A 24418-nucleotide genomic window follows, 5' to 3' on the forward strand; every position below is an offset into this window, starting at 1 on the left:
GGCGGTGCCGCCCCACACAAGCTGAGCAAGTCCTACAAAGCAAGCTAGTAAGCAGTTTTTCCTGCATGGTTACTGGCTCTGCTCCTGCTCCACTGACTGCCCCGTGATGAACTGAGCTTAAGACTTGTAAGCCAAATAAACCTGTATCAGCCAGGGTTCCCTGTAGGAACAGAACTGAACCATAAGTAACCATCACATCTCCCCAGTTGCTTTTGGTCATGGTGCTTATCCCAGCAATAGAAAGCAAACCAGGGCCGGGCAGTGATGACGCACGCCTTTAATCTCAGCACTTGGGAGGCAGAAGCAGGCGGATTTCTGAGTTCGAGGCCAGCCTGGTCTACAGAGTGAATTCCAGGACAGCCAGGGCTACACAGAGAAATCCTATCTCGAAACAAAACAAAACAAACAAACAAACAAAAAACACACATTAGAAAGGGAGCAAGCAAGCAAGCAAACCAGGACAGCCCTTCCTTCCCTACCCTAACCTCCCTTCTCCTCTCTTTTTCCAAACAAGCTAGTACTAGTTAAGCAAACATCTTCTATTAATGGAAATGATACATGGTTCCACTAAGGGTCAATTATCACGGACTGACTAATCTATTAAATTTTAATCTATTAAGCTTATTACCATTGAGCACCTACAAATACTGTATAACTAGTATGCCTGTAATAAAAGAACAAAGAAGATCTTTAAATTCTAAATTGGGAAGTAGAGGCATTAATTATGCTTGTCCATTAGAAACGTTTTCTTCAAAAGAAAGTATAAGCAGAAGTATTTAAAAAAACACACAAAAATGCTAAAGACAAAAGAAAAGTGAGAAGAGTGTGGATGGAGGCAGACAGCCCTGAAGACGGTTCTATTCAGAACACAGTTTTGGTAACACAGAGGACTGGAAGTGTAGCTCAGTGGTAGAACACTTAAGTAAAGCAAAAGTACTTTAAACATGAGAAATTGACTACCGTCTAGGAAACACCAACAGTGATGAAATCAAATCAAAGAGCTAAATTTACTATGACAGAATAGTAACTTCTTATATCTGATGGCAATATAGTCCAGACAGAAACTACTAAATCCAGTGTGTGTGTCGTCTTCTTCTTCTTCTTCTTCTTCTTCTTCTTCTTCTTCTTCTTCTTCTTCTTCTTCTCCTCCTCCTCCTCCTCCTCCTCCTCCTCCTCCTCTTCCTCCTCCTCCTCCTCCTCTCTCTCTCTCTCTCTCTCTCCCCTTTTCTCTCTTTCTTTTCTTCTTTCTTTCTTTCATTCTTATTTCAGAAATGGGTAAGGGCTGAACCCAGGCTCAGCTCCAACATCACCCTATTCTTATGCTTTACATCAGAACACCATTATTAAACAAAAGGAGGGGCTGGAGAGGTGGCTCAGTGGTCAAAAGCACCAACTGCTCTTCCAGAGGTCCTGAGTTCAATTCCCAGCAACCACATGGTGGCTTACAACTATCTCTAATGGGCATCTGGTACCATCTTCTGCTGTGTCTGAAGACAGTGGCAGTGTACCCACATAGATGAAATAAATATGGCCGGAGCAAGCAAGCTGGGCCAGAATTTTTTTTTTTAATGAATAAAAAAGAAAAAGAAAAAGGATTAGGATCTGGAGAGATGGCTTAGCATTAAAAAGCATGGTCAGAGCCAGGCGTGGTGGCACACACCTTTAATCCCAGCACTCGGGAGGCAGAGGCAGGCGGATTTCTGAGTTCGAGGCCAGCCTGGTCTACAGAGTGAGTTCCAGGACAGCCAGAGCTATACAGAGAAACCCTGTCTCAAAAAAACCAAAAAAAAAAAACAAAAAACAAAAAAAAGCATGGTCAGTTCTTGTAGAAGATCCTGGGCTGCTTCTCAGTATCCGTGGCAGCCCGAAACCATCTGCAGGTCCAGTTTTAGGGGATCTGATGCCCACCTGAGCAGACAATTCATGCATATTTGTAAACTAAAACAACCATACACATAAAAGTAATAAGTATAAAAAGAGAAAAGGGTGGGTGTGGTGGAATAAAACTTTAATCCCAGCACTTGTGAGGCAGAAGCAGAAGGTTCTCTATGAGACTGAGGCCAACCTTGTTTGCATAGCAAGTTCCAGACCTGCTGTGGCAACATAATGAAACTCTGTTTATGGGGCTGGAAAGATGGCTCAGAGGTGAAGAACACTGACTGTTCTTTCAGAGGTCCTGAGTTCAAATCTCAGCAACCACATGGTGGCTCACAACCATCTGTAATGAGATCTGACACCCTCTTCTGGTGTCTCTAAAGACAGCTATAGTGTACTTACATTAAATAAATAAATAAATCTTTTTAAAAAAAAAAAAGAAGCTCTGCTTATGAATAGACAAAAGGGCTGGAGAAATGACTCAGCGGGTAAGAGCACTGACTGCTCTTCTGAAGGTCCTGAGTTCAAATCCCAGCAACCACGTGGTGGCTCACAACCATCCGTAATGAGATCTGATGCCCGCTTCTGGGGTGTCTGAAGACAGCTACAGTGTACTTACATATAATAAATAAATAAATCTTTTTTAAAAATCTTAAAAAATGAATAGACAAAAAAAATTAATAAATCTACCCCACACTCTTCTAAGACACATATTTCCCCACATACCCTGTGAATGTCTAAAGACAAATGCACAAGAGTATTAAGATTGCTCTTAATTACATATTAAAAATGTTAAAATCCTTAATTATTCTTAATGTCCGCTTGTTTAGTAACTAGATCTACAACATATAAATGATTATTAAAACATTTTATAATCTAATATATGTGTGTTTATATATGTGTATATATGGATATGGATAGCAAACTATTTATACATATCTCAAATGAACTCTGCTGACCAGTTTATACATTTATCTTCCCTTAAGTACATGATAAAGGTTACTTACCAGACAGGAAAGCAATGTCTTGCATTAGGAAATGATTGATGTCCTTTAACTGGAGGAGCAGCCCAGTTTCTATGATAAACAAGAGAAGAAACAACATCAATGTCAAAAGTGTAGCTAGAACCATCCTGAAATCCTCATTCTGCCCAAAAGAATTCTAGAGCCCTTCACACATCTGTATGTATAGACACCTCAAGCATAGTCTTAACACATCTGTATGTATAGACACCTCAAGCATAGTCTTAACACATCTGTGTGTATAGACACCTCAAGCATAGTCTTAACACATCTGTGTGTATAGACACCTCAAGCATAGTCGTCTTTCTGCCCTCACCTAGAGGGAGAATTAGCCATGCTTTTTATGACACCACTGGGTGTATAGAACGAATGAGCCACTTTTCAAAACCTATGTCTAAAACTCATCAGAAAACTAAGAACTAGGTACAAATAGCTCCAGTTTCTTTGAAGAGTAGCCATATACACAGTAGTATATTGTCTTCCACTTCTCATATAGACTTCCATTTCATAGAACCTTATCAGTTCTATTACATTGAGCAAAGCACATTGAGGGTTTTTATAAAAATCTTGTTGGGTTCTTAAGACACACACCCCCACACACACAGTAGATATCATTATCTCTAAGTTAGTAAAATTAGCAGTACAATGGCTCATCACATGTTTCTGAATTAGAAAGACCTGGATTCAAATCCAGTTTACTGCACTTAGTAGCTGTAGAAATGTGGATATGACAGTCAAGTAGAATCATTGAGGCTCAGTTTCCTCATCTATAACCTGGACATCATAAGACCTACCTAATGCTATTGTAATGTGAAGCAGCTCACACACAGTAAATACCTAATGAATAGTGACATTTTAAGTCACTGCCCCTGCATTATTTCAGGTTTTAGTTGCCCTAGATCTTAAATGATAGCTTGCAATGTTCCAATCTACCAAACGCTACAGGGATCAAAACTAAAAAGTCCATTATCTGCCTCCAGTCCATGAACAAGGATAACTTTTTAAAAGAAAATAGGTCATTGAACTAGGGTATTTTGGACTGCTGTTTTAAAGCCTGTGGTTTTACATCTCTTACTGAAGCCATATTTGGTACTTGCTCTCTGATACAAAGTGCCTTCAAAGCCCTCTTGTTTGGTGGTGCCAGGCTGATGACACATTCTTTCTAGTGCTCCTGAAATTGTCTCCTATAGATGTGCTTTATCAGGAACAAGCCTTCTCAAAACTATTAAGACAAAGCTGTAGAATATGATATCTACTCACTTAGAAACATAGAGTAGTTAACTGGTTTAGTTATTTTCATAACTACAAGTCATTAAAGACATGATTGGAAGCTCACAAAATGGCCTGACAACCTGAGTTTGGTTGGGTAAGTTGCAAGCACTCTTATAACACATGAACCACGCACAAAGTAAACACAGAAACACATGGTCAGAACATAAAAATTAATTCTTAAAATTGTCTTGTAATTAATATATGTATCCATATGCATATGTAGATTTACATATGTTTAGATTCCTGGTATAATCCATACACATTAGCATATAAAATCATTTCTTGAACACTACAGTGCCTCAAATATAAAATAATGTTTATAACAGTCAAAACTGTGTCAAATGTTGACATTTTTAGACACGGAGGTATGGTAGAAGGATCACAGAACAAAAGACTAGACTTTTCTCTGTCCTCATATGCTTCCAAAAGTAGTAATGGCCTAGGGTTTAAATAAAAGAGTACTAGAAGCAAGTGTAACAACACAGCATTTGGGAGGTAGAGGCAGGTGGGTCTCTGAGTTCAAAACCAGTCTGGTCAGTGCTGCATAGAGACACCCTGTCTTAAAACAAATAGCATTAGAACACTGAGACATCCCTATTTTAAAAAAAAATCTCTCCTGATTTGAATAGCAAGACTATTAAAATAAATTGATGAATTTTATGTCAGACGGCAAACTGAAAATAATACATTGCAAGCTGATTATTCTTGCACCATTCAGAATCTTGCAGAACTATAAAAATTATCATTCCACAATTCAGACATCCATCCATATAATAAAAACAGCCTTATGCATAAATCAGAAGGCTGTGGACAGACAATAGGAAGAGCAAGGTTTCATTTTCTCTCGGCCCTGTAATCATTCAGGCACTTTTCCCCTCATTAATACAGCAGATACTTTCTAAGGTACCTACATTCTAGGAGCACCAACAACACAGAAAACCACATACATAAGGAAAATATACTTTTGATTTTTGAGACAGGAGATGCCTCCCACAACCATCTCATTAAAATAACATTGCCACACTAATGACAAGGGATGAAATGGGAGTTAAAAGAGATACTACCGTTTTAAGAAATAGTCTAACAGTTGACTAAACAGAGAGGAAACTAACAAAGAAAGGCAACAGAAGACAGATGGCTGACACTGAACATCCAGAGAGAACAAGGTGAGACTGTTGCTTAAACAAGGAAGCCGAGAACACTAGCTTCTTAGCTTCAAAGAAAGCAATCACGGTGAGTTGTAGCCTGTTTGGACTCTGAGGCTCTTGCATTTCCACACGGATTTCCTCCTGTGATACAGAAGTGAAAATGAGGGTGATTCATATTTCTCTTGTAGACTACTTAAGCCCTATAAGTATAAGAAATATACTTCAAACTATAAGAAATAAAAAGATTGGAGATGCAGTTCAGTTGGTAGCATGCTTGCAGCCCAGGGATCCATCCCCAGCAATATATAAACCACGACTCTTGGCATATACTAGTAATCCCACCCAGCACTCGCTCAGGTGGAAAATGCAGGAGTACAAAAAGAATTTGAGTTCATAGTTGAGTACATCAAGTTGAAGGCTACCATTGGCTGCACGAGACCTTGGTAAAAAAAAAAAAAAAAATTTTTTTTTAAATCTTGATCACAATGGTTGACCAAAGTTGAATTACTGCATATTCCTCACTGAGATACCTTTGACAGAAAGCTGGCAAGCTGATCCATTACAAACAAATAAAAGACACACATTCTCAATTCTCCTTACTTGAACTGTATGGCAAATCCCCCAAAGGGCCGGTTGGGAGCTGGAGAAATAGCTCAGTGGTTAAGCATGCAGTGCTCTGGCAAACGACTTGAGGTTTGGTTCCCAGCTCCAAACTGCCTATAACTCCAGCTCCAAGGGATCCGAAGCCTCTAAGACCCTAAGACCTTATGGGCATTGCCCTGGCATGTACATACATGCACAGAGATTTACATAATGAAAAATAGCAAATCTTCTCTGCTGAAAAGCCTTGTACACACAATCAGGCACAAACTGAAAACAAAAGAGAAAACCTCTTGCTGTTCGCTCACATAAGAAGAATCAGGTTCTTAGTCTTTTTTTTTTTTTTTATAAAGCATGCATGAGTGTTTTACCTACAAGTATGTGCACCATGTGTAGTGCAGAAGCCAGAAAAGGGCATCTGATCTCCTATAACTGGAGTTATAGGTGGTTATGAACTACTCTATGGGTACTGGGAACTGAACTAAGTCCTCTGTAAGAGCAGCAAGAGTTCTTACCCATTGGGCCATTTCTCCAGCCCCTATTATCTTGATCATAAAGTTGGAAACAATCACTAATTCTTTTATCTCAAATGAGGAAATAAGGTTAGAATTCAACTTTTTTACGTGCTACAAGGTACAGAAATTACTGTATTTGGAATAACATGGAAAAGGAGGGAGGGTGCATCCATCTAGTCAGATGCTCAGTTTTCATTGTGTCACTTGCAGAAACTCAGTTTCCATCAGTCCATTACATAGTAGGTGTTACACCTCATAAAGATGTATTTTATAGTCATTCTAATTTAAGATGGGCTCTTCTGTAGCCTAAGCTAGTCTCAAACTCACTATGTAGCCCAGGCTAGTCTTAAATACATTATCTTCCTGCCTTTACTTCCCAAATGTTGGAATGATAGGTGCATGCCACCACAGGGGGCATTCTTCTCTCTTCTCTCCTCTCCTCTCCTCTCCTCTCCTCTCCTCTCCTCTCCTCTCCTCTCCTCTCCTCTCCTCTCCTCTCCTCTCCTCTCCTCTCCTCTCCTCTCTCTCTCTCTCTCTCTCTCTCTCTCTCTCTCTCTCTCTCTCGGTGGGGGGAGTTATTGGTGGTGTTCTTATTCTTGATTTTCAAGACAGGGTTTCATTGTGTAGCCGTGGCTATCCTGGGACTCACTCTGAAGATGAGGCTAACCTTAAACTCAGAGATCTGCCTGTTTCTGCTTCCCAACTGCTGGAATTAGAGGTGTGTGTCACCTACCCTAACTTTTTTCTGTCTTTTAAACATTGATTGAGAATTACTATGGGCCAAAATACCATCCTACACCATTTTGAACAGATGTCCTAGGAAAAACTAAAGAGTCAAATAAATTTATGAAATTTTGAAGGTTACACATATTGCCATATTTCCTAGCAAATCTGTATAACTTCTTGGGTACTGGCTATGTGTACAATACTCCCACAGCTGTCTGATCAAGTATGCTTTTGGTTGTTTGATTGGATGGTTGGGTCTTTCCCCTCCGGGAAAAAAAAAGGCCAACAGAAAGAGTATTATGCAGAGGTACTTTGTTCAAAATATCAGAACTAACTACAGGCAAAATGGCTGCCTTGCAAGGCAGAGAAAACCAGTCACATAATCTTATTTGCAGTTTTCAAAGACAAAACACCTCTGTGATGAATTGCTACAGAGAGGACACTCAAGCATATAGCTGGACTAGGATCAATGCTCTTAGGAGTCTTATTTCGGAATGTGTGTCTTGATAATAGGAGTATAGATTACCACTCCGGAGATTTCACTTCTACAGAGTTCAGTAATGGCTCCCATAGAGAAAATGAACATTTTTAAAAAGTAAGTAATTGGTATGTTCAAGCTTTCTCATTTTATAAAAAGCATTTTTATTTCAGATTCCAAGATTTAATAGCCATAATTTCCAACCCTGGGGCTTTTATTTTTATATCGACACTCTTTTGTGTCCATTTGTGCTCCATCTGGGAATCCTGTTCATATATGGTTGAAGAAAACTGGTTCTGAATCTACTGCACACACATGCCACTTAGCCCACACCAAAGGGTCATGGCAAATAAACTCCTTTTAAAAGCAAATGCTTCCATTCTCATGCTTTCCTAAAAAAATAAATAAATAAATAAACTGACAGCAAAAGCAAAGCACATATAAAAACAGAATGGAAAATGTTGACCAGGAAGATTATAGCAACCAACCCACTGTCATCTAGGAACAAGTGGAATAAATGGGATGAATAGTTAATGACACTATCATCTTGAAGCTCTTCCCCCTTTCTAGGCACTGTACAGGTATTTAAATTCACTTTGCTGGTCTTCAAAACAAACCTCCAAAGTTGCTATTAAAAGCCTCCTCTTTTCATTATTGTTATTGATTTATGTATTTTATGTTTATGAATATTTTGTATGTATGTCTATATAACTCAAGTATGCCTGGTGTACATGAAGGCGAGAAGAGGGCATCAGATCACCTGAAACTACAATTACAGATGCTTGTGAGGTGCCATTTGAGGGCTGGGAATTGAACCCAGGTCCTCTGGAAGAGCAGCCAGTCCTCTTAACTACTAAGCCAAGTCTCCAGTCCCTACAGGCCAGTTTTAAGACAAACATGATGAAGAAAATGAGCAAGCATATACATATTCATTCAAAAATCTATTAAAGAACACTAGATGCCAGTCACTGTCTCAATCCGAAGCAGAATCTAGCACAAATTCAGAAAAAGTTGTAGAATATCATCTATCTTGTCTGCTAACCTTCAGATAGAGTGACACTTGTACTAAAAAAAACACACTCAAATAGCTCTCATGAAATTATTAACTAGATACAACCTGACAGCCTCCATTCTTCCCAAATCACAGCAAGGACATTTATAAATATTTTTTTTGCAGTCTGAAATTCTTTTATTCAATATTTATTTTTATTTCATGAACATTTGTGTGCCTGCATGTATGTATGTTCACCACATGCATACAGGAGCCCACAGAGGTCAGAAGTGCCATCAGATTCCCTCAGCCTGGAGCTAAAAATGGCTGTGAGTCCTCTGATGTGGTCCTCTGTAAGAGCAGCCAGGGCTCTTAACCACTAAGCCATCTGCCACTGCAGTCTGAACCTAAACAGCGCTGCTTCCCTCTACCAATCATCTCATTGAAAGTTTCCTATGGCTGATGCTGTAAATTCCAGGTCTGTGTACAAGATGGATGGGTTTCTACACAGGTAAATTTTCCCATTCAGTCTGAAAGAGAGATATGCCATAGCACCTGTAAACAGCAATGGCATAGGACATGCAAATGATGGCTATGCGCCCTCAAAAATGTTATGATTCAAAAGGAAGAATGACTAAAAGGGCAATTCTGAAATCATCAGAAAATAAATTCTTATTAGACTACAATAGAACTATGTAGTTCTATGTAGAACTGTTATTGCTCTTCAATAAAGGTACAGTATGAAAACCTCACATATTTTTCTGCCAAGATTCATGCTAAATCCTTCTTTTGCTAATATACATTGGAGCCTCTTTCTAATCTATTGCAATTCACCAAACATCTAGTGAATTTCTCTTTGGCTCCACTCTGCATGGGAACATAAAGCTCTTTACTTTAAAAAAAAAAAGTAACAGAAAAGTATGCTTTTATAATCACAGCAAATAGAAGGCTGAGGTCAGAGAATCCTAAGTTCAAAGCCAGCCCTAATTAGCTACAAAGAGAGACTTTGCCTTTAAAAATGAAATATGTACTTCTCCATTGCTGGTCAAAACCTAAACTAGAACAGCCACTATGGAAATCAATATGGTGGTTCCTCAGAAAACTGGGAATCAATCTACCTCAAGACCCAGCTATAACACTTCTGGGCATGTACTCAAAGGATACTCCATCCTACCACAAGGACACTTGTTCTACTATGTTCATTGCAGCTTTATTCATAATAGCCACAAACTGGAAATAACCTAGATGTTCCTCAACTGGAATGATAAAGAAAATGCAATACATTTGCACATATTATTCAGATGTTTAAAAACAAAATATCATGAAATTTGCAAGCAAATGGATGGAACTAGAAAATATTCTGAGTCAGGTGACCCAACCCCAGAAAGACAAACAACATGGAAACTACCTGGAATCTAGAGCAAAATTTCTTAGTAATGGAGGATTACAGAGCACAAACCACCCATCTTCTACAAGCAGAAAAGGTGGGACTAGGACATCAACCCAGCCATAAAACCTTCCACCTACAGTCTGTCCTAGCTGTAATACTTGCTGGGGCAATGGTGGTGCAGAACTTGTGGGAGTGGCCAACCTATAACTGATCTAATTTGTGGCCATGAGAGGGAATCTACACCTGACATTGCGTGGATGTCCAGGAACCAGAGGCTGGACAGCCCAGAGACCCAGGATAGAACCAAATATGACTGTCATTTAAAAAGAGGAAAAGAAGGCTGGAGAAATGACTCAGAGGTTAAGAGCACTGACTACTCTTGTGAAGTTCCTGAATTCGAATCCCAGCAATCACAAGGTGGCTCACAACCATTCATAATGAGATCTGATGCCCTCTTCCGGGTTGTCTGAAGACAGCTACAAAGTACTTACATATAATAAATAAAAAAATCTTTTAAAAAAAGAGGAAAAGAGAAGGAAAGAAAATTAAAGAAAAGTCAATGAAATGATTCTTCACGATACTCTGCTAGACTCAGATTAGTGCCTTTAAGTATGTGTGTGTGGCAGGGGAGCATGGGGGGGGTGAGGAAATGTGTGTGGGTGCCCCCGGGAAGCCAGAAAAGGATGTTAGATCCTCTGGAGCTAGAGACACGGGTAATTATGAGCTGCAGATGTGGATGGGGAAAGTTGAACTCAGGTCCTCTAGAAGAACAGCAAGGACTCCCAAACACTGAGCCATCTCTTTACCACTAAACAGTATTTTTTTTTAAATCTGGCATTAACTAGTGTCTATATATAAAATATTATCATTACAGAAGTGTGTTAGGGTTGGATTTGCCTCTTACCACAGGATTACTTTGCATTTGTCACAAATCATGAATTATGAAGACAAAATTATTTCAGAAATCACTACAAGAAAGTATGAAGTAGAGTTAAACAAATCCAAATTAAGAATCAATATGGGTTACATAATATAGACAATATAAATAGGAAGGAAATCATTAAAGGTGACAACTGAAAGATCAAAGAAATTTTGAGATGGCCTTCAAGCTAATCATCTTCTAACTGGATATAGTGGTGCATCACTTTAATTCCAGCCGTGCTTGAGAGGAAGAGGCAGGCTGAAGGAGAACTGTCACACATCTGGAGCCAGTCTGAGTTACAGTTGAGTTCCAAGTCAGCCTGAGATACTGAGAGCTTGTCTTTAAAGAAATGGAAAGAAAAATTCATGTGTCATATCAAAACAAATGTACCTGCTATGAAGCTGCCATCACTGTACCAACATTCCAAGATATACACAACATATAATTAGGAAATACTTCCAAATTCGGGAAGGAGGGATACAAGACCTTTATTTGTGCTTTGAAGGAATGAATCAGGGATTAAGTAAGTGAGAAGGCTAGCCTGACTCCACGACAGGCTTCAAATTGGCAGTTTAGAAGAGGCCTAAATGTCTGTTTCCAAGAACTGGGTAACTCTAGGCAAGTCTAGGCCTCAGAAGCTGCCTGCCACCTGGCCTGAGGCAAGGACAATGGGTCAGCAGCAGTTTCCAGACTTCCTCACCTACTTCCTCAGTAACAGTTTCCAGCCCCCACCCCAGTAATGGAATGTTCCTAGAGATGGAGCAATATAAAGGTCACCTACCCAGGAATCCCCTAATGTGCTTTAAAGCAGGCCCGTGAGCTCACTTGGGTGTCTCTCTATCTTGATAATGGGAGACTCCAGCATGCTGGACTTGTGCAGAATAAAACACTCTGAGCTTACATGAGTCCAGGGTATCATTCTTCAGCAAATCAAGAACCCTTACATTAGAATCCTAGAGAAAGTTGGAGAATAGAAGGAATGAATGAGGCGATAGAAGAATGGGCTGCAAGGCACTGATCCAACTTTCAACACATTTTGTTCTTTATATATCTATCAGCCACTCTAATACATCATGTGTTCAAAGCTGAAAGCCAGATCCAACTACAAAAGCAGTTAAGCATCAGCCCAGATTGGGGACTGTGAGTGCCTCTTTATCTAGAAGCAAGAGGCAATTTCTGTCCAGAGTGATGAATGTTACAGCTATACTAATTGTAGATGCAATGAGAATGGAGTAAAAAGACATCCAGAACTAAACTGATAAGATAATCACACAGAAGAAATGAAAAAGAAGTGGGATTTCTAACCTAGTCTTTGAGGACTACCCTCAAGGTCCTCAGAGGGCTAAAGGATTAGAAGGGGGTTCAGACAGCTTTCGACCAGTCCTGGGCCAGACACATTTGCATGGGTTGCAAGTGAAAAGGTAGTCTTTGCATGCACTGATATTGTCATTTATATGTGTGTACACCTATTGCAGCGACATGCAAAAATGAAGCATTGTGATTCAAATGAAAAGTCCTTAAAACCCAAAAGAGGGTAAAACCTGAGCAGCAGCCCAGCTTTTTATAATCCTAAAGCTCTTTTGCAACTTGATCAAAGCTTGAAATTTTACAGATGATAACAACTCTTTGCTAAATGGAAAAAAAAAATCTATGTTAAAGAAGCATTTTTTCCACGCAGTAAATAAAAGAAATTGATGTTCATAAAGTAAATTACAGAAAAAATATTCACAATTTGGGCCACAAAATAAGTTTCAGGCCAGCCTACACAATAGTTAGTAAAAGATTGTGTTTGAATCATCTTCAAAATGATTGTCAGGTAAAAGCTACTTTTTATTAAAAGAAATTCTTCTTCGATGGATAGTTCTGTTTTTGGTTTTGGTTTTTCGAGACAGGGTTTCTCTGTATATCCCTGGCTGTTCTGGAACTCACTTTGTAGACCAGGCTGGTCTACTCAGAAATCCGCCTGCCTCTGCCTCCTGAGTGCTGGGATTAAAGGTGGGCGTGCACCACCACGCCCAGCCTCTCTTGATAGTTCTGAAAGCATGCTTTAAAAACAAACAAGTCAGACACAGTGACTCCTAGTTTGGAACTCTGGAAGGCAGAAGTGGGAGAATTTCCATAAGATCAAAGCTAGTCTGCACTATAAACTGATTTCTAGCCTGGGCTAGACTGAGACCCTGCCCCCTCCACCAAAAGCAAAGCAAAACAAAAGTATTAAGGAAGGAAAGACAGAAAGAAGGGAAAGAAGGAAGTAAGAAAGGAAGGAGAAGAAGTTAAACCAAGAAAACTCTTCCATATACAATTATATCTTATGTATTTACTTATTTTTATTTTTTTTTATCAGTGTCTCTACATAGCCCTGGCTGTCCTGGAACTCACTTTTTTTTTTTTTTTTTTTTTGGTTTTTTGAGACAGTGTTTCTCTGTGTAGCCCTGGCTGTCCTGGAACTCACTTTGTAGACCAGGCTGGCCTCAAACTCAGAAATCCGCCTGCTTCTGCCTCCCAAGTGCTGGGATTAAAGGCATGAGCCACCATGCCCGGCTTGCGACGTGGAAACTTAAGGGTTATTTGGGAAGTTGGTTGGATGTGTTTTGCTGGGGCAACCACGTGAAGGAACGTTTGGTTAAAGTGGACACAGGTGAAAGGCTAAGGCCGACTGGTGAAGGAACGTTTCACTGAAGCAGACACAGGAGAGAGGATGTTCTGCTAAAGCAAGCACATGAACGGACAGGTGATGAAAGATTCTTTGCTAGCAACATGCATGTATTGGTCGGCCTTACACTGCATAGGTGAGCTGCATTTGTCAGGAGTCCATAGAGAGAAATGCACCAAAAACTTCCGGTGGCGGGCGTGCTGCACTTTTGACTCTTGAGTGCTAGGATTAAACTGTGCCTTGTTTGCAGGTTTACAGGCAACAATGAATCCCTTTATCTGTTGAACCATCTTGCTGGTTCTAACTGGTTTCTCTTTTCATTCTCAATTTATATTCCTAAAGAACAGTCTGCAACATGATATTTGAAATTGTGTGCTAGTAGGAGAACTCTGACATCATAAGGCTATCCTCTGATCTCCATCAGCATATGCCCTCACGACCACACATACACACAATAATAACCTTTTAAATTATTTTATGTATATCAATGTTTTTCTTGCTTGTATGTCTGTGAACCATGTGCATGGTATGCCTACTGTTGGTGAAAGCCCGAAGAGGCCATCAGATGCCCTGGAAGTGAAGTTACAGCACTCTGTGAGCAGCCATGTGGGTGCTGGAAATTGAACCTAATTCCTCGGGAAGAGCAAGTGCTCTTTACCACACTGACCAAACTCTTCAGCCCAGCCATTGTTTGGTTGGTTTTTTTGTTTTCTTGTTTTTTATTTTTTTTAAACTCATCTGAATCATCAACACCAGTACCCACAGTTCAAATGAGTCTAGCCATGCTTGAGCAGGAATTGAAAGATGTCATAATGATAATCACAAAGATAACGGTCACAGCTTCCAACTGAATGATCTAAGCATACTAAGTATTTGCATTCACCTCTTTTAACTTTTTATTATAACATCTGACCTTTTGAGGACAGCTATTAAAAACACAAGCTATAAAAGTATACAAGGTGGCCCACTTGAACAGAACCCAGGGTATTCATGTAGCCATATAACTAAATGCCAGCTCTTGTACTCCGTGGCTATTCATTGCTTCATGGGTTTAGAAAATCTAATTTTGAAATGCACAGCATCTGCAACAGCAAATCCAATTAAAATGGTTTCCTTTGGTTTATAATGTGTGTGGGAGAACACATAATATCTGTTAGTGGTCCTTCCAAGGTCACAACAAAGGAAGCCAAACTGACCCTCTTTTGTAAACTGACAGAGCAAAATGACAAATCAAATGATGGGACTTGCAAATGCAAATTCAAGAATGCCCCAGCAGATGCATAGTCCTTCTAAGTGGCATCAAGCAAGCTAAGAATAACTATACCTCATCACACCTGTTCATTTTTTAATAGAGGAAATATTTTTTAAATAACTCTAAGGTTTTCCTTGTCAACACACTGGATGCTCAATAGGTAAGATGGCAGCTAATTAACCAGCTGGCACAAGCCTGCAAATGAAGACCCTAAGGAGTAAAAAACTTGCAGTATTCCTGAAGGTAAACACAAGAACTGATGCTGACCTAGCTGAAATACATTTTGAAAGGGCAGGCAGCTCAATGTCTATCAGACTCTCCAGCCACAAGATTTCAAAATGTAGGTGAACTTTCTCATTCACATAAAAACTTTACAAGGAATCTCAAACTTACTAAAAATGAACCCAGAGCCAGAAAAATGGCACAAACTTGGGGTCCCAGCATTCAGAGAGGCTGACAAAAGGATCATGAGTTTGAGACTCAAAAAAGGGGGGGATAGTATATAAAGTCCATGTTACTTTACACATAAGGCATAGAGAGCTTAATGGTAGACCACATGTTTGGCATGCCCTGGGCTCTGAGTCCACTGCCCAGCACACAGTAAAGAAAAGAAATCGATTCTCACTAAGTAAATTACAGAAAAAATATTCACAATTTGGGCCACAAAATAAGTTTCAGGCCAGCCTACATAATAGTTGGTAAAAGATTGTGTCCCAAATAAGGGAAAAAATAAACTCCCTAAATTGACCTATAGAGTCTAAGCAATTCCTAGCAAATGCTAACTAGATTTTTATTCTCAAATTGACAAGATAATGATATAAAATAAAATTCTGAAGATTAGCAAAGACCTAGAAGACCCAAAATGCTCCTTTTATTACCATTATTTTTATTTATTTTGAGTGGAGCTGAAGAGGTGGTCTAATAGTTAAGAGCACTGCCTGTGGTCAGACATGGTGGTGTCTTTAACCCTAGCAGAGACAGAGGCAGGCAAATCTCAGGAAGTTTCAGGGTAGCTTATGGCTCCAGGTTCAGGGGTTCAGTAAAAGACACTGTCTCAAAAAACAAGGTAGAGAGCTACTGAGGGAGATATCCATAATCAACATCCGGGCTCTGTACAAATATGTGCATATGCAAGCATCCAAACACACAAATAAATAAAGGAAGACTTCCCAGAGTCTTTATTTATTTATACTTTTCAGATAGTTCTGCACATTTGGGTTACAATATTCCTTAGCTTACAGCACATCAAAATGAACAGTGGAGAATGCAGCCTGGAACCAGAGACAATAAAAGACAGTAGAAAAAACTGACAGCAGCAAGAAGTGACAGCTAACAGAGAAGGGATATATGAAGAGATTAGACAAAGCAGACATTACAAATTAAAAGGCAGAGAGATCTGTGCCCGTTTGCCACAGAGACAAAGAGCCTCCACTCGAACCCCTGAGCACTGTATATATCAGATTAACATAATTGATGCTGTCTTAAGGACAGTCTTGAGTCATCAGGAAAGGATGCAATTATTTCCAGGTTCAGGGGTCCAGAAGGTAAGTAAACTTTTTGAAAACCTTTCCTTCCAAAATGGTTAGAAGTTTGAGAAGCAAAATAAACCAGGCACTAAAAGTGTTGATGCTGTTTCAGAGAGAAGTTTGACACAGAAAATAGTCGATATAATGTGATCTACAGGCCAAGATGTTGTTCAGTTAGTTAGGTGCTTGCCTGGCATGAATGAAACCCTGGATGTGGTCCAGAGAACCACATTAAAAACATCTGGAATGGTGGCTTATACATTTAATCCCAGCACGGAGGAGGTGAAGGTAAGAGAATTATGAATTCAGGGCCATCCCCAGCTATATAGTTTTTCAGGGCAGCCTGGTCTACATGAGAGTTTGTTTCAAAATAATAAAAGTTTAGCCCCATTAAAGACCCATTATTCGTTGGAATACATTTTACAGCATTGTGCAATGTATGTAAATCAATGCTGTCATTTATACTCTTTTTATATTTGAGCTAAAACTTAATGATGCCACATTGCAGTTGAAAATAAATTTGGCCGGGCAGTGGTGGCGCACGCCTTTAATCCCAGCACTTGGGAGGCAGAGGCAGGCAGATCTCTAAGTTCAAGGTCAGCCTGGTCTACAAAGTGAGTTCTTCCAGGACAGCCAGGGCTGTATAGAGAAACCCTGCCTCAAAAAACCAAAAGAATAAAAAAACAAATCAAACCAAAAAAAAAAAGAAAAAAGAAAAAAAGAAAATTTGTACATGGATAGGTTTCCACACCTCCTTAAATTCTTAGTTGGGTAAGGCTCTAGTAGATTAATACAGTTTATATTCTTCACAGAGTGCAAAGTATTTTTCCTACTGATTATTAAGTAAGGTAGCATGTGAGAAGGGAAAACTGTAGAAGCAAGCTAATGAACATGTATCTATTCAGTACTCAGGCTGAGCTATCAAGATAGCCCATACGGAAGTAGATTTAAGGGAAAAAATGCAGTTAAGAGAAAACGGGAAGACATAAGGCTTACTTCTCCCTACTTCTTCCCGGATCTGGACCTCTTGGTTAGTTCAACCTGAATGTTCCACAAAAAGCGCCTCCTCGATAGTGACGCCCAGGCTTGGGAAGAATATCTCAAAAGCTTGGACATATTCCTTTACCACATATGAGGCTCTGGGCTCCATTCTCAACACTAAAATAAGATGATAAAATAAATCAAACCCAAACTTGCCCTTCCTCTTCCATTCCCAGCCTCTGGTTGGCTGGTTGGCTGGTTTTAGTTTTTTCTTGAGAAGGCCCTCACTATGTGGCGCTGACTGGAGATCTTCCTGCTTCTCCCTTCCTAGTACTGGGATTAAATTCAAGCACCATCACACCTGGCCTCCATTCCCAGTCTTTCTCCCCAAACCGAAGCCCTGACTCAGCTCTTTTTTGTGTGTTTGTCTGTTTGAGACAGGGGTTTCTTGGTATAGCCCTCACTGTCCTGGAACTCATTCTGTAGACCAGGTTGGCCTCAAAGTCCAACCTTCTGAGTGTTGGAATTAAAGGTGTGCACCCCCACTGCCTGGTTCCTTGGTCTTTCTTTCTTTTCTTTATTGGATAGATTTTTTAAATTTACATTTCAAGTGTTATCCCCTTTCCTGTTCTCCCCCCTCCCTTGGCTTTTCAAGACATAATTTCTTATTTCTCTATGTAACTATGGCTGTCCTGGAACTGGCTCTATAGACCAGGCTGGCCTCAAACTTAGAGGTCCACCAGCCTCTGCCTTCCTAGTGCTGAGATTGAAGGTGCGTACCACCATGCCCACATGCTCTAATCATTTGGAAAACCCTCTGTAATTCTGTAAAGCAACTGTATTCTCCCTTTCTGCTTTGTCTTTGCTCATTTATTTCCTATGTCTGGAATACCTTCTCTGCCTCTACCACACTCCATTCCCACCCCTTATCCACCAGGAAAAAATGAATTCCTCATGCCTTGTGCATCCCTCTGATTTTGAGACCCTACCACCTCAGAAGTAAAAGCGTGCTTTCTCTGGGCTGCCTCATAAGAGAAACTGTGTACACACAAATAACTACGTAATAAGTGACCTTTCAAAGGGTTCTTCATGGCAGTAAAAAGCTTTCTGAACACATAGGTAGATACAGGAGTATTTTTAAGTATATGAAATCTTTTTTGCATTTACAGTTATAAACTGTGCATGGTAGCACACACCTGTAACCCCAGTATCTGGGAAGTAGAGGCAGGAAGAGCCAGAATTTGAGATCAACCTTAAGACTCTATGTTCAGAGCCCAGTGTGGTGGTGCATGCCTTTAATCCCAGCACTTAGGAGGCAGAGGCAGAGGCAGGCGGATTTCTGAGTTCAAGGCCAGCCTGGTCTACAGAGTGAGTTCCAGGACAGCCAGGGCTACACAGAGAAACCCTGTCTCAAAAAACCAAAAAAAACAAAAAACCAAAAAAAAACAAAACAAAACAAAACAAAAACAAAAACAAACAAACAAAAAACAGTACATGCTGGGAAGCCTGGCTACCTGAGTAGCCGCATGGTGGAAGGAAAGAACAGAGTATTGTAAGCTGCCCTTTGACCTCCACATATGTGCTAGGGCACCTGCTCCCACACATATACGCACTAAAAAGAGAACAAAACAGTGTATTTTTGAAAAGAGCAAAATAAGTCCCAAGCTGTACACGGGGTTACAAACCTGTAATTTTGGTTACTCTAGAGGTTGAAGCACATCCTTTAAACCAGGAGCTCAAAAGCAACATAGGCAAGTTTTTTAAATGCCCACCTCAACAACAACAACAACAACAACAACAACAACATAAAGTTATAATATCCTATAGGGTGTGTCCCAGCCACAGATATACTTATCTTTGCAGGGACATGGTGGTAACTGCTGAAAAATACCTGAACACAAATAGCTGCCAGTCTCCCTACCCCACTACTGTATCCCTCTCCCCACCCCCACCTCCACTAAAACACAACAGAGTGCTAGGATGTATTGCCATGCCACAGTGGCAGCATGTTAGAAACTTCCAAGGATCAAGAAAATGAACTGAGAACAAAGAAAGAAATGCCTGGCAATAGAATCATCCCTTTGTATTTCATTTTTGTGGCATTTTCCCACCAGGATTGTAACTTAGAGGTAGAGCATTTGCCTAGCATCCAACACACAGGCCCCAGAACACCTCATTCTCTCGTATCCATACAAGTGTGTGTGTGTGTGTGTGTGTGTGTGTGTGTGTGTGTACATGTGAGTGCCTATGTGTTATGAGTGGTGGTAGACATGAGGATGTACCTATGCCCTCTCAGCACTGAGGATTATTTGGAGCTGGTCCTGAGCTACAAAGTGAGACTGTTTCATTTTTTATGTGTTTTTTTTCTACGAAGTTGATCTTTAGCCCCCACTGCACACGACTTGTGCACAGGCTTCCTTTTTTTTTTTTTTTTTTTTTTTGCCTCCCACATCCATTTAAACTGCCCTGAAACCCTGAAAAAGTGTGTGCCCCACTCCCACACTTCCCTTAATGATTTATTATTACATACAGAAAATAACATTGACCGCTTCCAAACAAAATACTCAAGACCAAAGGGTTCTTTGTTACCAAGCTTTAGACAGAGCCCTGGGTTTCCTGTGGTTTAACCGAAGTCATCGACGTGACCTCCTTCCAATTCGTGGACAGCCTCAAACAAGAAGAGGAATTTGGAACACACACTGTGGCTACCTGATTTGAGAAAAGAAAAACTACACCATGTCTAGTTTTTAATTCCCAAATTCCCATTACAAGGAACACCGCAGGGTAAGCAAGCACCACAGACGCACAAAAGACATGGCCAGAGCTGCAGCACCTGGCGGATATTCCTGGACTGCTAATGGTATTAGAGGAACTTTAAATTTTAGGAGCCTCTGCATGCTTCACGGTACACCAAGAGTCCAAAGCCAAGCAACTCCGACTAGCTCAATATGTATACATCAAGTGCCGCCTCTCACTACTCTTAAGCTTTTTACCAAAACAGTGGCAGCAGTTAAGACATTTGTTAGCTTTGGTTTTGTCCCTCCAAGGCAAGTAAGAAAGAGCCTTTCGCCTTTGTAGTAAGAGCTGAAGGAAGACAGGAAGCTCATAGGACCAGGCTGGAAAGAAGTGGCGGTCCTAGTGAGAAAACCCAAATTCTTGACCGCAGTTTGCCTGCAAACTCCTCCTCCAACTTCAGGCCCGCGGCTTTCAGAATCCAAGCGCCTTTTTGACTTGGCCCTAGCACGCGTACGTGAAACAAACAGCAACCACCCACACAAGTAAATAAACCTCGCTTTAAAAACTACAGGGAGTGTTACAGGGAAGTGCATCTGCATCCTCCTCCTCAGCAAGGTTCCGCTCTAGGGTACAGAATGCGGTGTAGGAAGATTCCTCCCTTAACATTCCCAACTCCACCAAGAGGCATCCAGGTGGGTGGTGGTGGGAAGTGAGGAAGAGACCTGGAACAGTCTCACCTTGCATGGCGGGCTTCTGGGGGTCCACCTGCGGGGCTTGAGCTGAGCAGAGAGCCACACACATCCTCAGAGTGGCAGCTGGCCTGAGGAACTGAGGTCCACAGTCTGGGCGGCTCTAAACTAGGAGTGCCACAGCAGGGGGGGTGGATTATGGAGTGAATGGGGGCAGGGAAAGGAGAGGGAGAAAGAGAGAGTGAGACAGAGACGGAGGGAGAGAGAGAGAGAGAGAGAGAGAGAGAGAGAGAGAGAGAGAGAGAGAGAGAGAGAGAGGTTGATTGAGAGAGAGAGAGCAGAGAAGACAAAGTGCACCAGACATCCCCTACCCGAACAGGTTGAGGAGGGAGCCGGGAAGAGGGGAGAGAGCCCAGTGTTCCAGGCAACTGAGTGGGAGTGCACAGGGATGTGGTACTCACCTGCTAGGAAGACTGCCTGCAGCAAGCAGAGGTAGTTCTTCCCGTACTTCTCCGCGATCCTAACGCGATGCAGGGCCATGGCCATGTCCACCTGCACCGGGACCGCCTGCGTGAACGGCACGAAAGAACAGTGGTCCTGATTCAGCTGGAGATTGGGCGCCTTGGCGGCAGCCCTAGGCAAACGCTTGACCGCCAGCCACTGCGAGGCCAGGGCCGGAGTGGAAGCGGGAGGGGACCCTGTTGGAGGGAGCCCAGCCCGAGAGGACCCTGCTGGAGGGAGCCTTGCTGGAGGGAACCTTGCTGGAGGGGGCCCTGCTTCCGCCATCCTCAAGCCAGACTCGCTAGTTGGTGACCCCAACCTCAACTGGCCACTGCCGGACTCTGGCTCGCTAGCAGCCCGTCTGTGCAAGCACAGACGCGGCCAGAAGGGTCGCAGTCTACGCAGCTCAGTGGCTTAGAAGACTAGAGCCCCCTAGCTGGGACCAACAAGCCCCAGGACAGGGAGCCCAGAAACTTGCAGAGATTTCAAGACTCTGGCTGCAGAGCACTTCTGACCTCAGCTACTGAGAGTTGAGCAACTCCGCTCGGAGTGGATGTACACCCACGTCCCCGCCTAGTTTCCAACAGGATGGATCAGGGGCGGGACACCGAGAACCAGAGGGGACAGCCCCCACAGATACGCCCGCGGAGGGGTAGGGAAGGCTGGAGCACGTGTAGGGAGGAGACCGCCCGACCTCTCACTCTAGGCAGTGGGAGCTGGAGTCAAGAGTTTTCTTCCTTTGCATCCTGCTTCTCAGGGCAGGGCAGGAGTGGAGTAAGGATACACAGTGTGGGCACCTGCAGATAACACTGTTGGAGAGCTTTGCTGATGCCAGAAAAGCAGCCCTGGTTAGTCCAAAAGGGCTGGAGCTCTAGCCTGAATGTGCCTTCTCCCACCCTGCCCCCCACCAGCCTGCACTCGCCCAAGTTTCCTGACTTGCTTTAAAAAGGAAAGGAGGAAATAGAAATGGGCTACTGAGAAGACTGTGAGGTAAAAAACACTTGCTGGATCAACCTGGGTTAAAGGAACCCTGTGTAAGTTATGGTATAATAAGAGAACTGATCCCACATAAGTGTTCCCTGACCTCTACATGCACTGTAATACATATGTTATGCACAAAAATAAATAATAACCAAAGTCGAATCTGAACATACAGATCAGTTGGTAGAGTGTTTTCCTAGTGTGCACTTCTGGGTAGGAGATGGACTCTGAAGGATCAGGGTTATCTCCAGCGACATAGCCCATTCCAGGCCAGTCTGGGCTACTTACAAAAGATCCTGTCTCAAAAACATCACATACGCAATTAAAACGAAAAATAACAACAAACTGACCAGGGGAATGGGGGGGGTGGCAGCAAGACAAGACATCCTCTTGAAGAACCAAGTGAGAAAGGATGGGAGGTCCCAGCCAATCCCTTCTCCTAAGCCCAAAGCTCCCCAGAAGAAAGCTTTGGAAGAGTAAGGGAAAGCTAGCTGCTCATAACAAAAGCTAGAGCAGCAGGACTTTGAAGGGCTAGCAGGGAGGTAGGGGGGAGGGGCTGGAGGGAGGGAAGGGGGAAAAAAGAAATCTGGTAAATAAATTATAATCTGGAAAAAAAAAAGGAAAAGCTATAGAAGCCGGGCAGTGGTGGCACACGCCTTTAATCCCAGCACTTGGGAGGCAGAGACAGGTGGATTTCTGAGTTTGAGGCCAGCCTGGTCTACAGAGTGAGTTCCAGGACAGCCAGGGCTACACAGAGAAACCTTGTCTCAGATTAAAAAAAAACAAACAAACAAAAAAAGCCTATTATTTCTGTAGAAACTACTGTTTCATACATAGTGAAAATTTCCCCCTGATGTTCCTTAAAAGAAATGGCTGTTCTGATGGTCTCATGCTTTTTTGTTGTTTTGTTTTGTTTGTTTTTGTTTTTCGAGACTGAGTTTCTCTGTGTAGCCCTGGCTGTCCTGGAACTCACTCTGTAGACCAGGCTGGCCTCGAACTCAGAAATCCACCTGCCTCTGCCTGGTCACATGCTTTAAGTCCATTTCCAGTGCCACTATATCTCCGCCCCCCCCCCCCCCAAGACAGGGTTTCTCTGTATAGCCCAGGCTATCCTGGAACTCACTTTGTAGACCAGGTTGGCCTCCAACTTAGAAATCCACCTGCCTCTGCCTTCAGAGTGCTGGGATTAAAGACATGCTTCACCACGCCAGGTGCCACTATAGTTTTAGGGAACAAATGTCTTCTATAAATGTCAGCAGTCCTTTCATGAACTGTATTGTTCACACAGTGATGATGTATCCGAAATCAAGTGTTTACTGCTTGAGGAAAAGGTGACTCTAGACTATCATTTGAAATCATAACTCTGGACTCCTTCAATTATTAGCTACAATGAGTCAGGTGTAAACAGTGACGTGAGGATCCGAGGGTGATTGCTGACCTTCTATGCTGCTCAACTAATTCCTTCTTAGGATGAATTAGAACTCAAAACTAGCATGCATTAAACAGTGCGATGAAAGCAAAACAGTGTCACCATACTGGTTATATAGGTTACTTGACAATAAAAGAACGTGCTAGCATTGTGCATATTACAAAGTATATTTATCATAGCACAAACACACACACACATCTATGCACCATGGTGCATGCTTTTAATTCCAGCACCAAGGAAGCAAAGGCAGGCAGGTTCAAGGACATCCTGCCCAACATAGGGACTTCAAGACAAGCCAGATATATCCTATCTATCTATCTATTAATCTATCTATCTATCTATCTATCTATCTATCTCTATATCTACTTTTCCCTTTATTTTTGTGAGATGAAACTAACATCTCTAATAGAATGTACAGTCCTTTGAATATATACCCAGGAATAGTATAATATATCCTCCCTCTCCCCTCCCCTCCCCTCCCCTCCCCTCCCCTCCCCTCCTCTCCTCTCCTCTCCCCTCCCCTCTCCTTCTTCTTCTTCCTCTCTCTCTCTCTCTCTCTCTCTCTCTCTCTCTCTCTCTCTCTTTCAGCTGTAGCCCAAGATATTCTGAAATACCTTATATAGACCAGTCTATCCTCAAACTCGCAGTAATTTTTTTGCCTCGGTGTTCTGAATGCTGGGTTGACAAGGGTGAGCCACCCTGCCAAGCTCAGATTTCCTTACTTAGCAGCT

General features: G+C 41.8%; 1 protein-coding gene across 8 annotated transcripts in view; it reads right to left on the reverse strand.

Annotated features, from left to right (window-relative positions):
* Mcf2 (mcf.2 transforming sequence) overlaps nucleotides 1-21840 on the reverse strand; it is a 123229-nt gene extending 101389 nt beyond the window's left edge. For 7 of the 8 annotated variants that reach the window (XM_030251192.1, XM_030251191.1, XM_006527743.3 and 4 more), the window contains exons 1-2: nucleotides 21238-21840; nucleotides 2883-2951 (exon numbers count right to left, since the gene is read on the reverse strand). In XM_030251192.1, coding sequence (XP_030107052.1) covers nucleotides 2883-2951; nucleotides 21238-21562 — 394 coding nt within the window. In that variant the 5' untranslated portion in view covers nucleotides 21563-21840. The remainder of the gene's footprint in view (nucleotides 1-2882; nucleotides 2952-21237) is intronic. The other variant, NM_001289731.1, reaches the window with a different exon arrangement.
* Nucleotides 21841-24418: the final 2578 nt, after the last annotated feature.

The sequence above is a fragment of the Mus musculus genome, chromosome X (assembly GCF_000001635.26).
Source record: "Mus musculus strain C57BL/6J chromosome X, GRCm38.p6 C57BL/6J".
NCBI classification, from domain to species: Eukaryota; Metazoa; Chordata; class Mammalia; order Rodentia; family Muridae; genus Mus; species Mus musculus.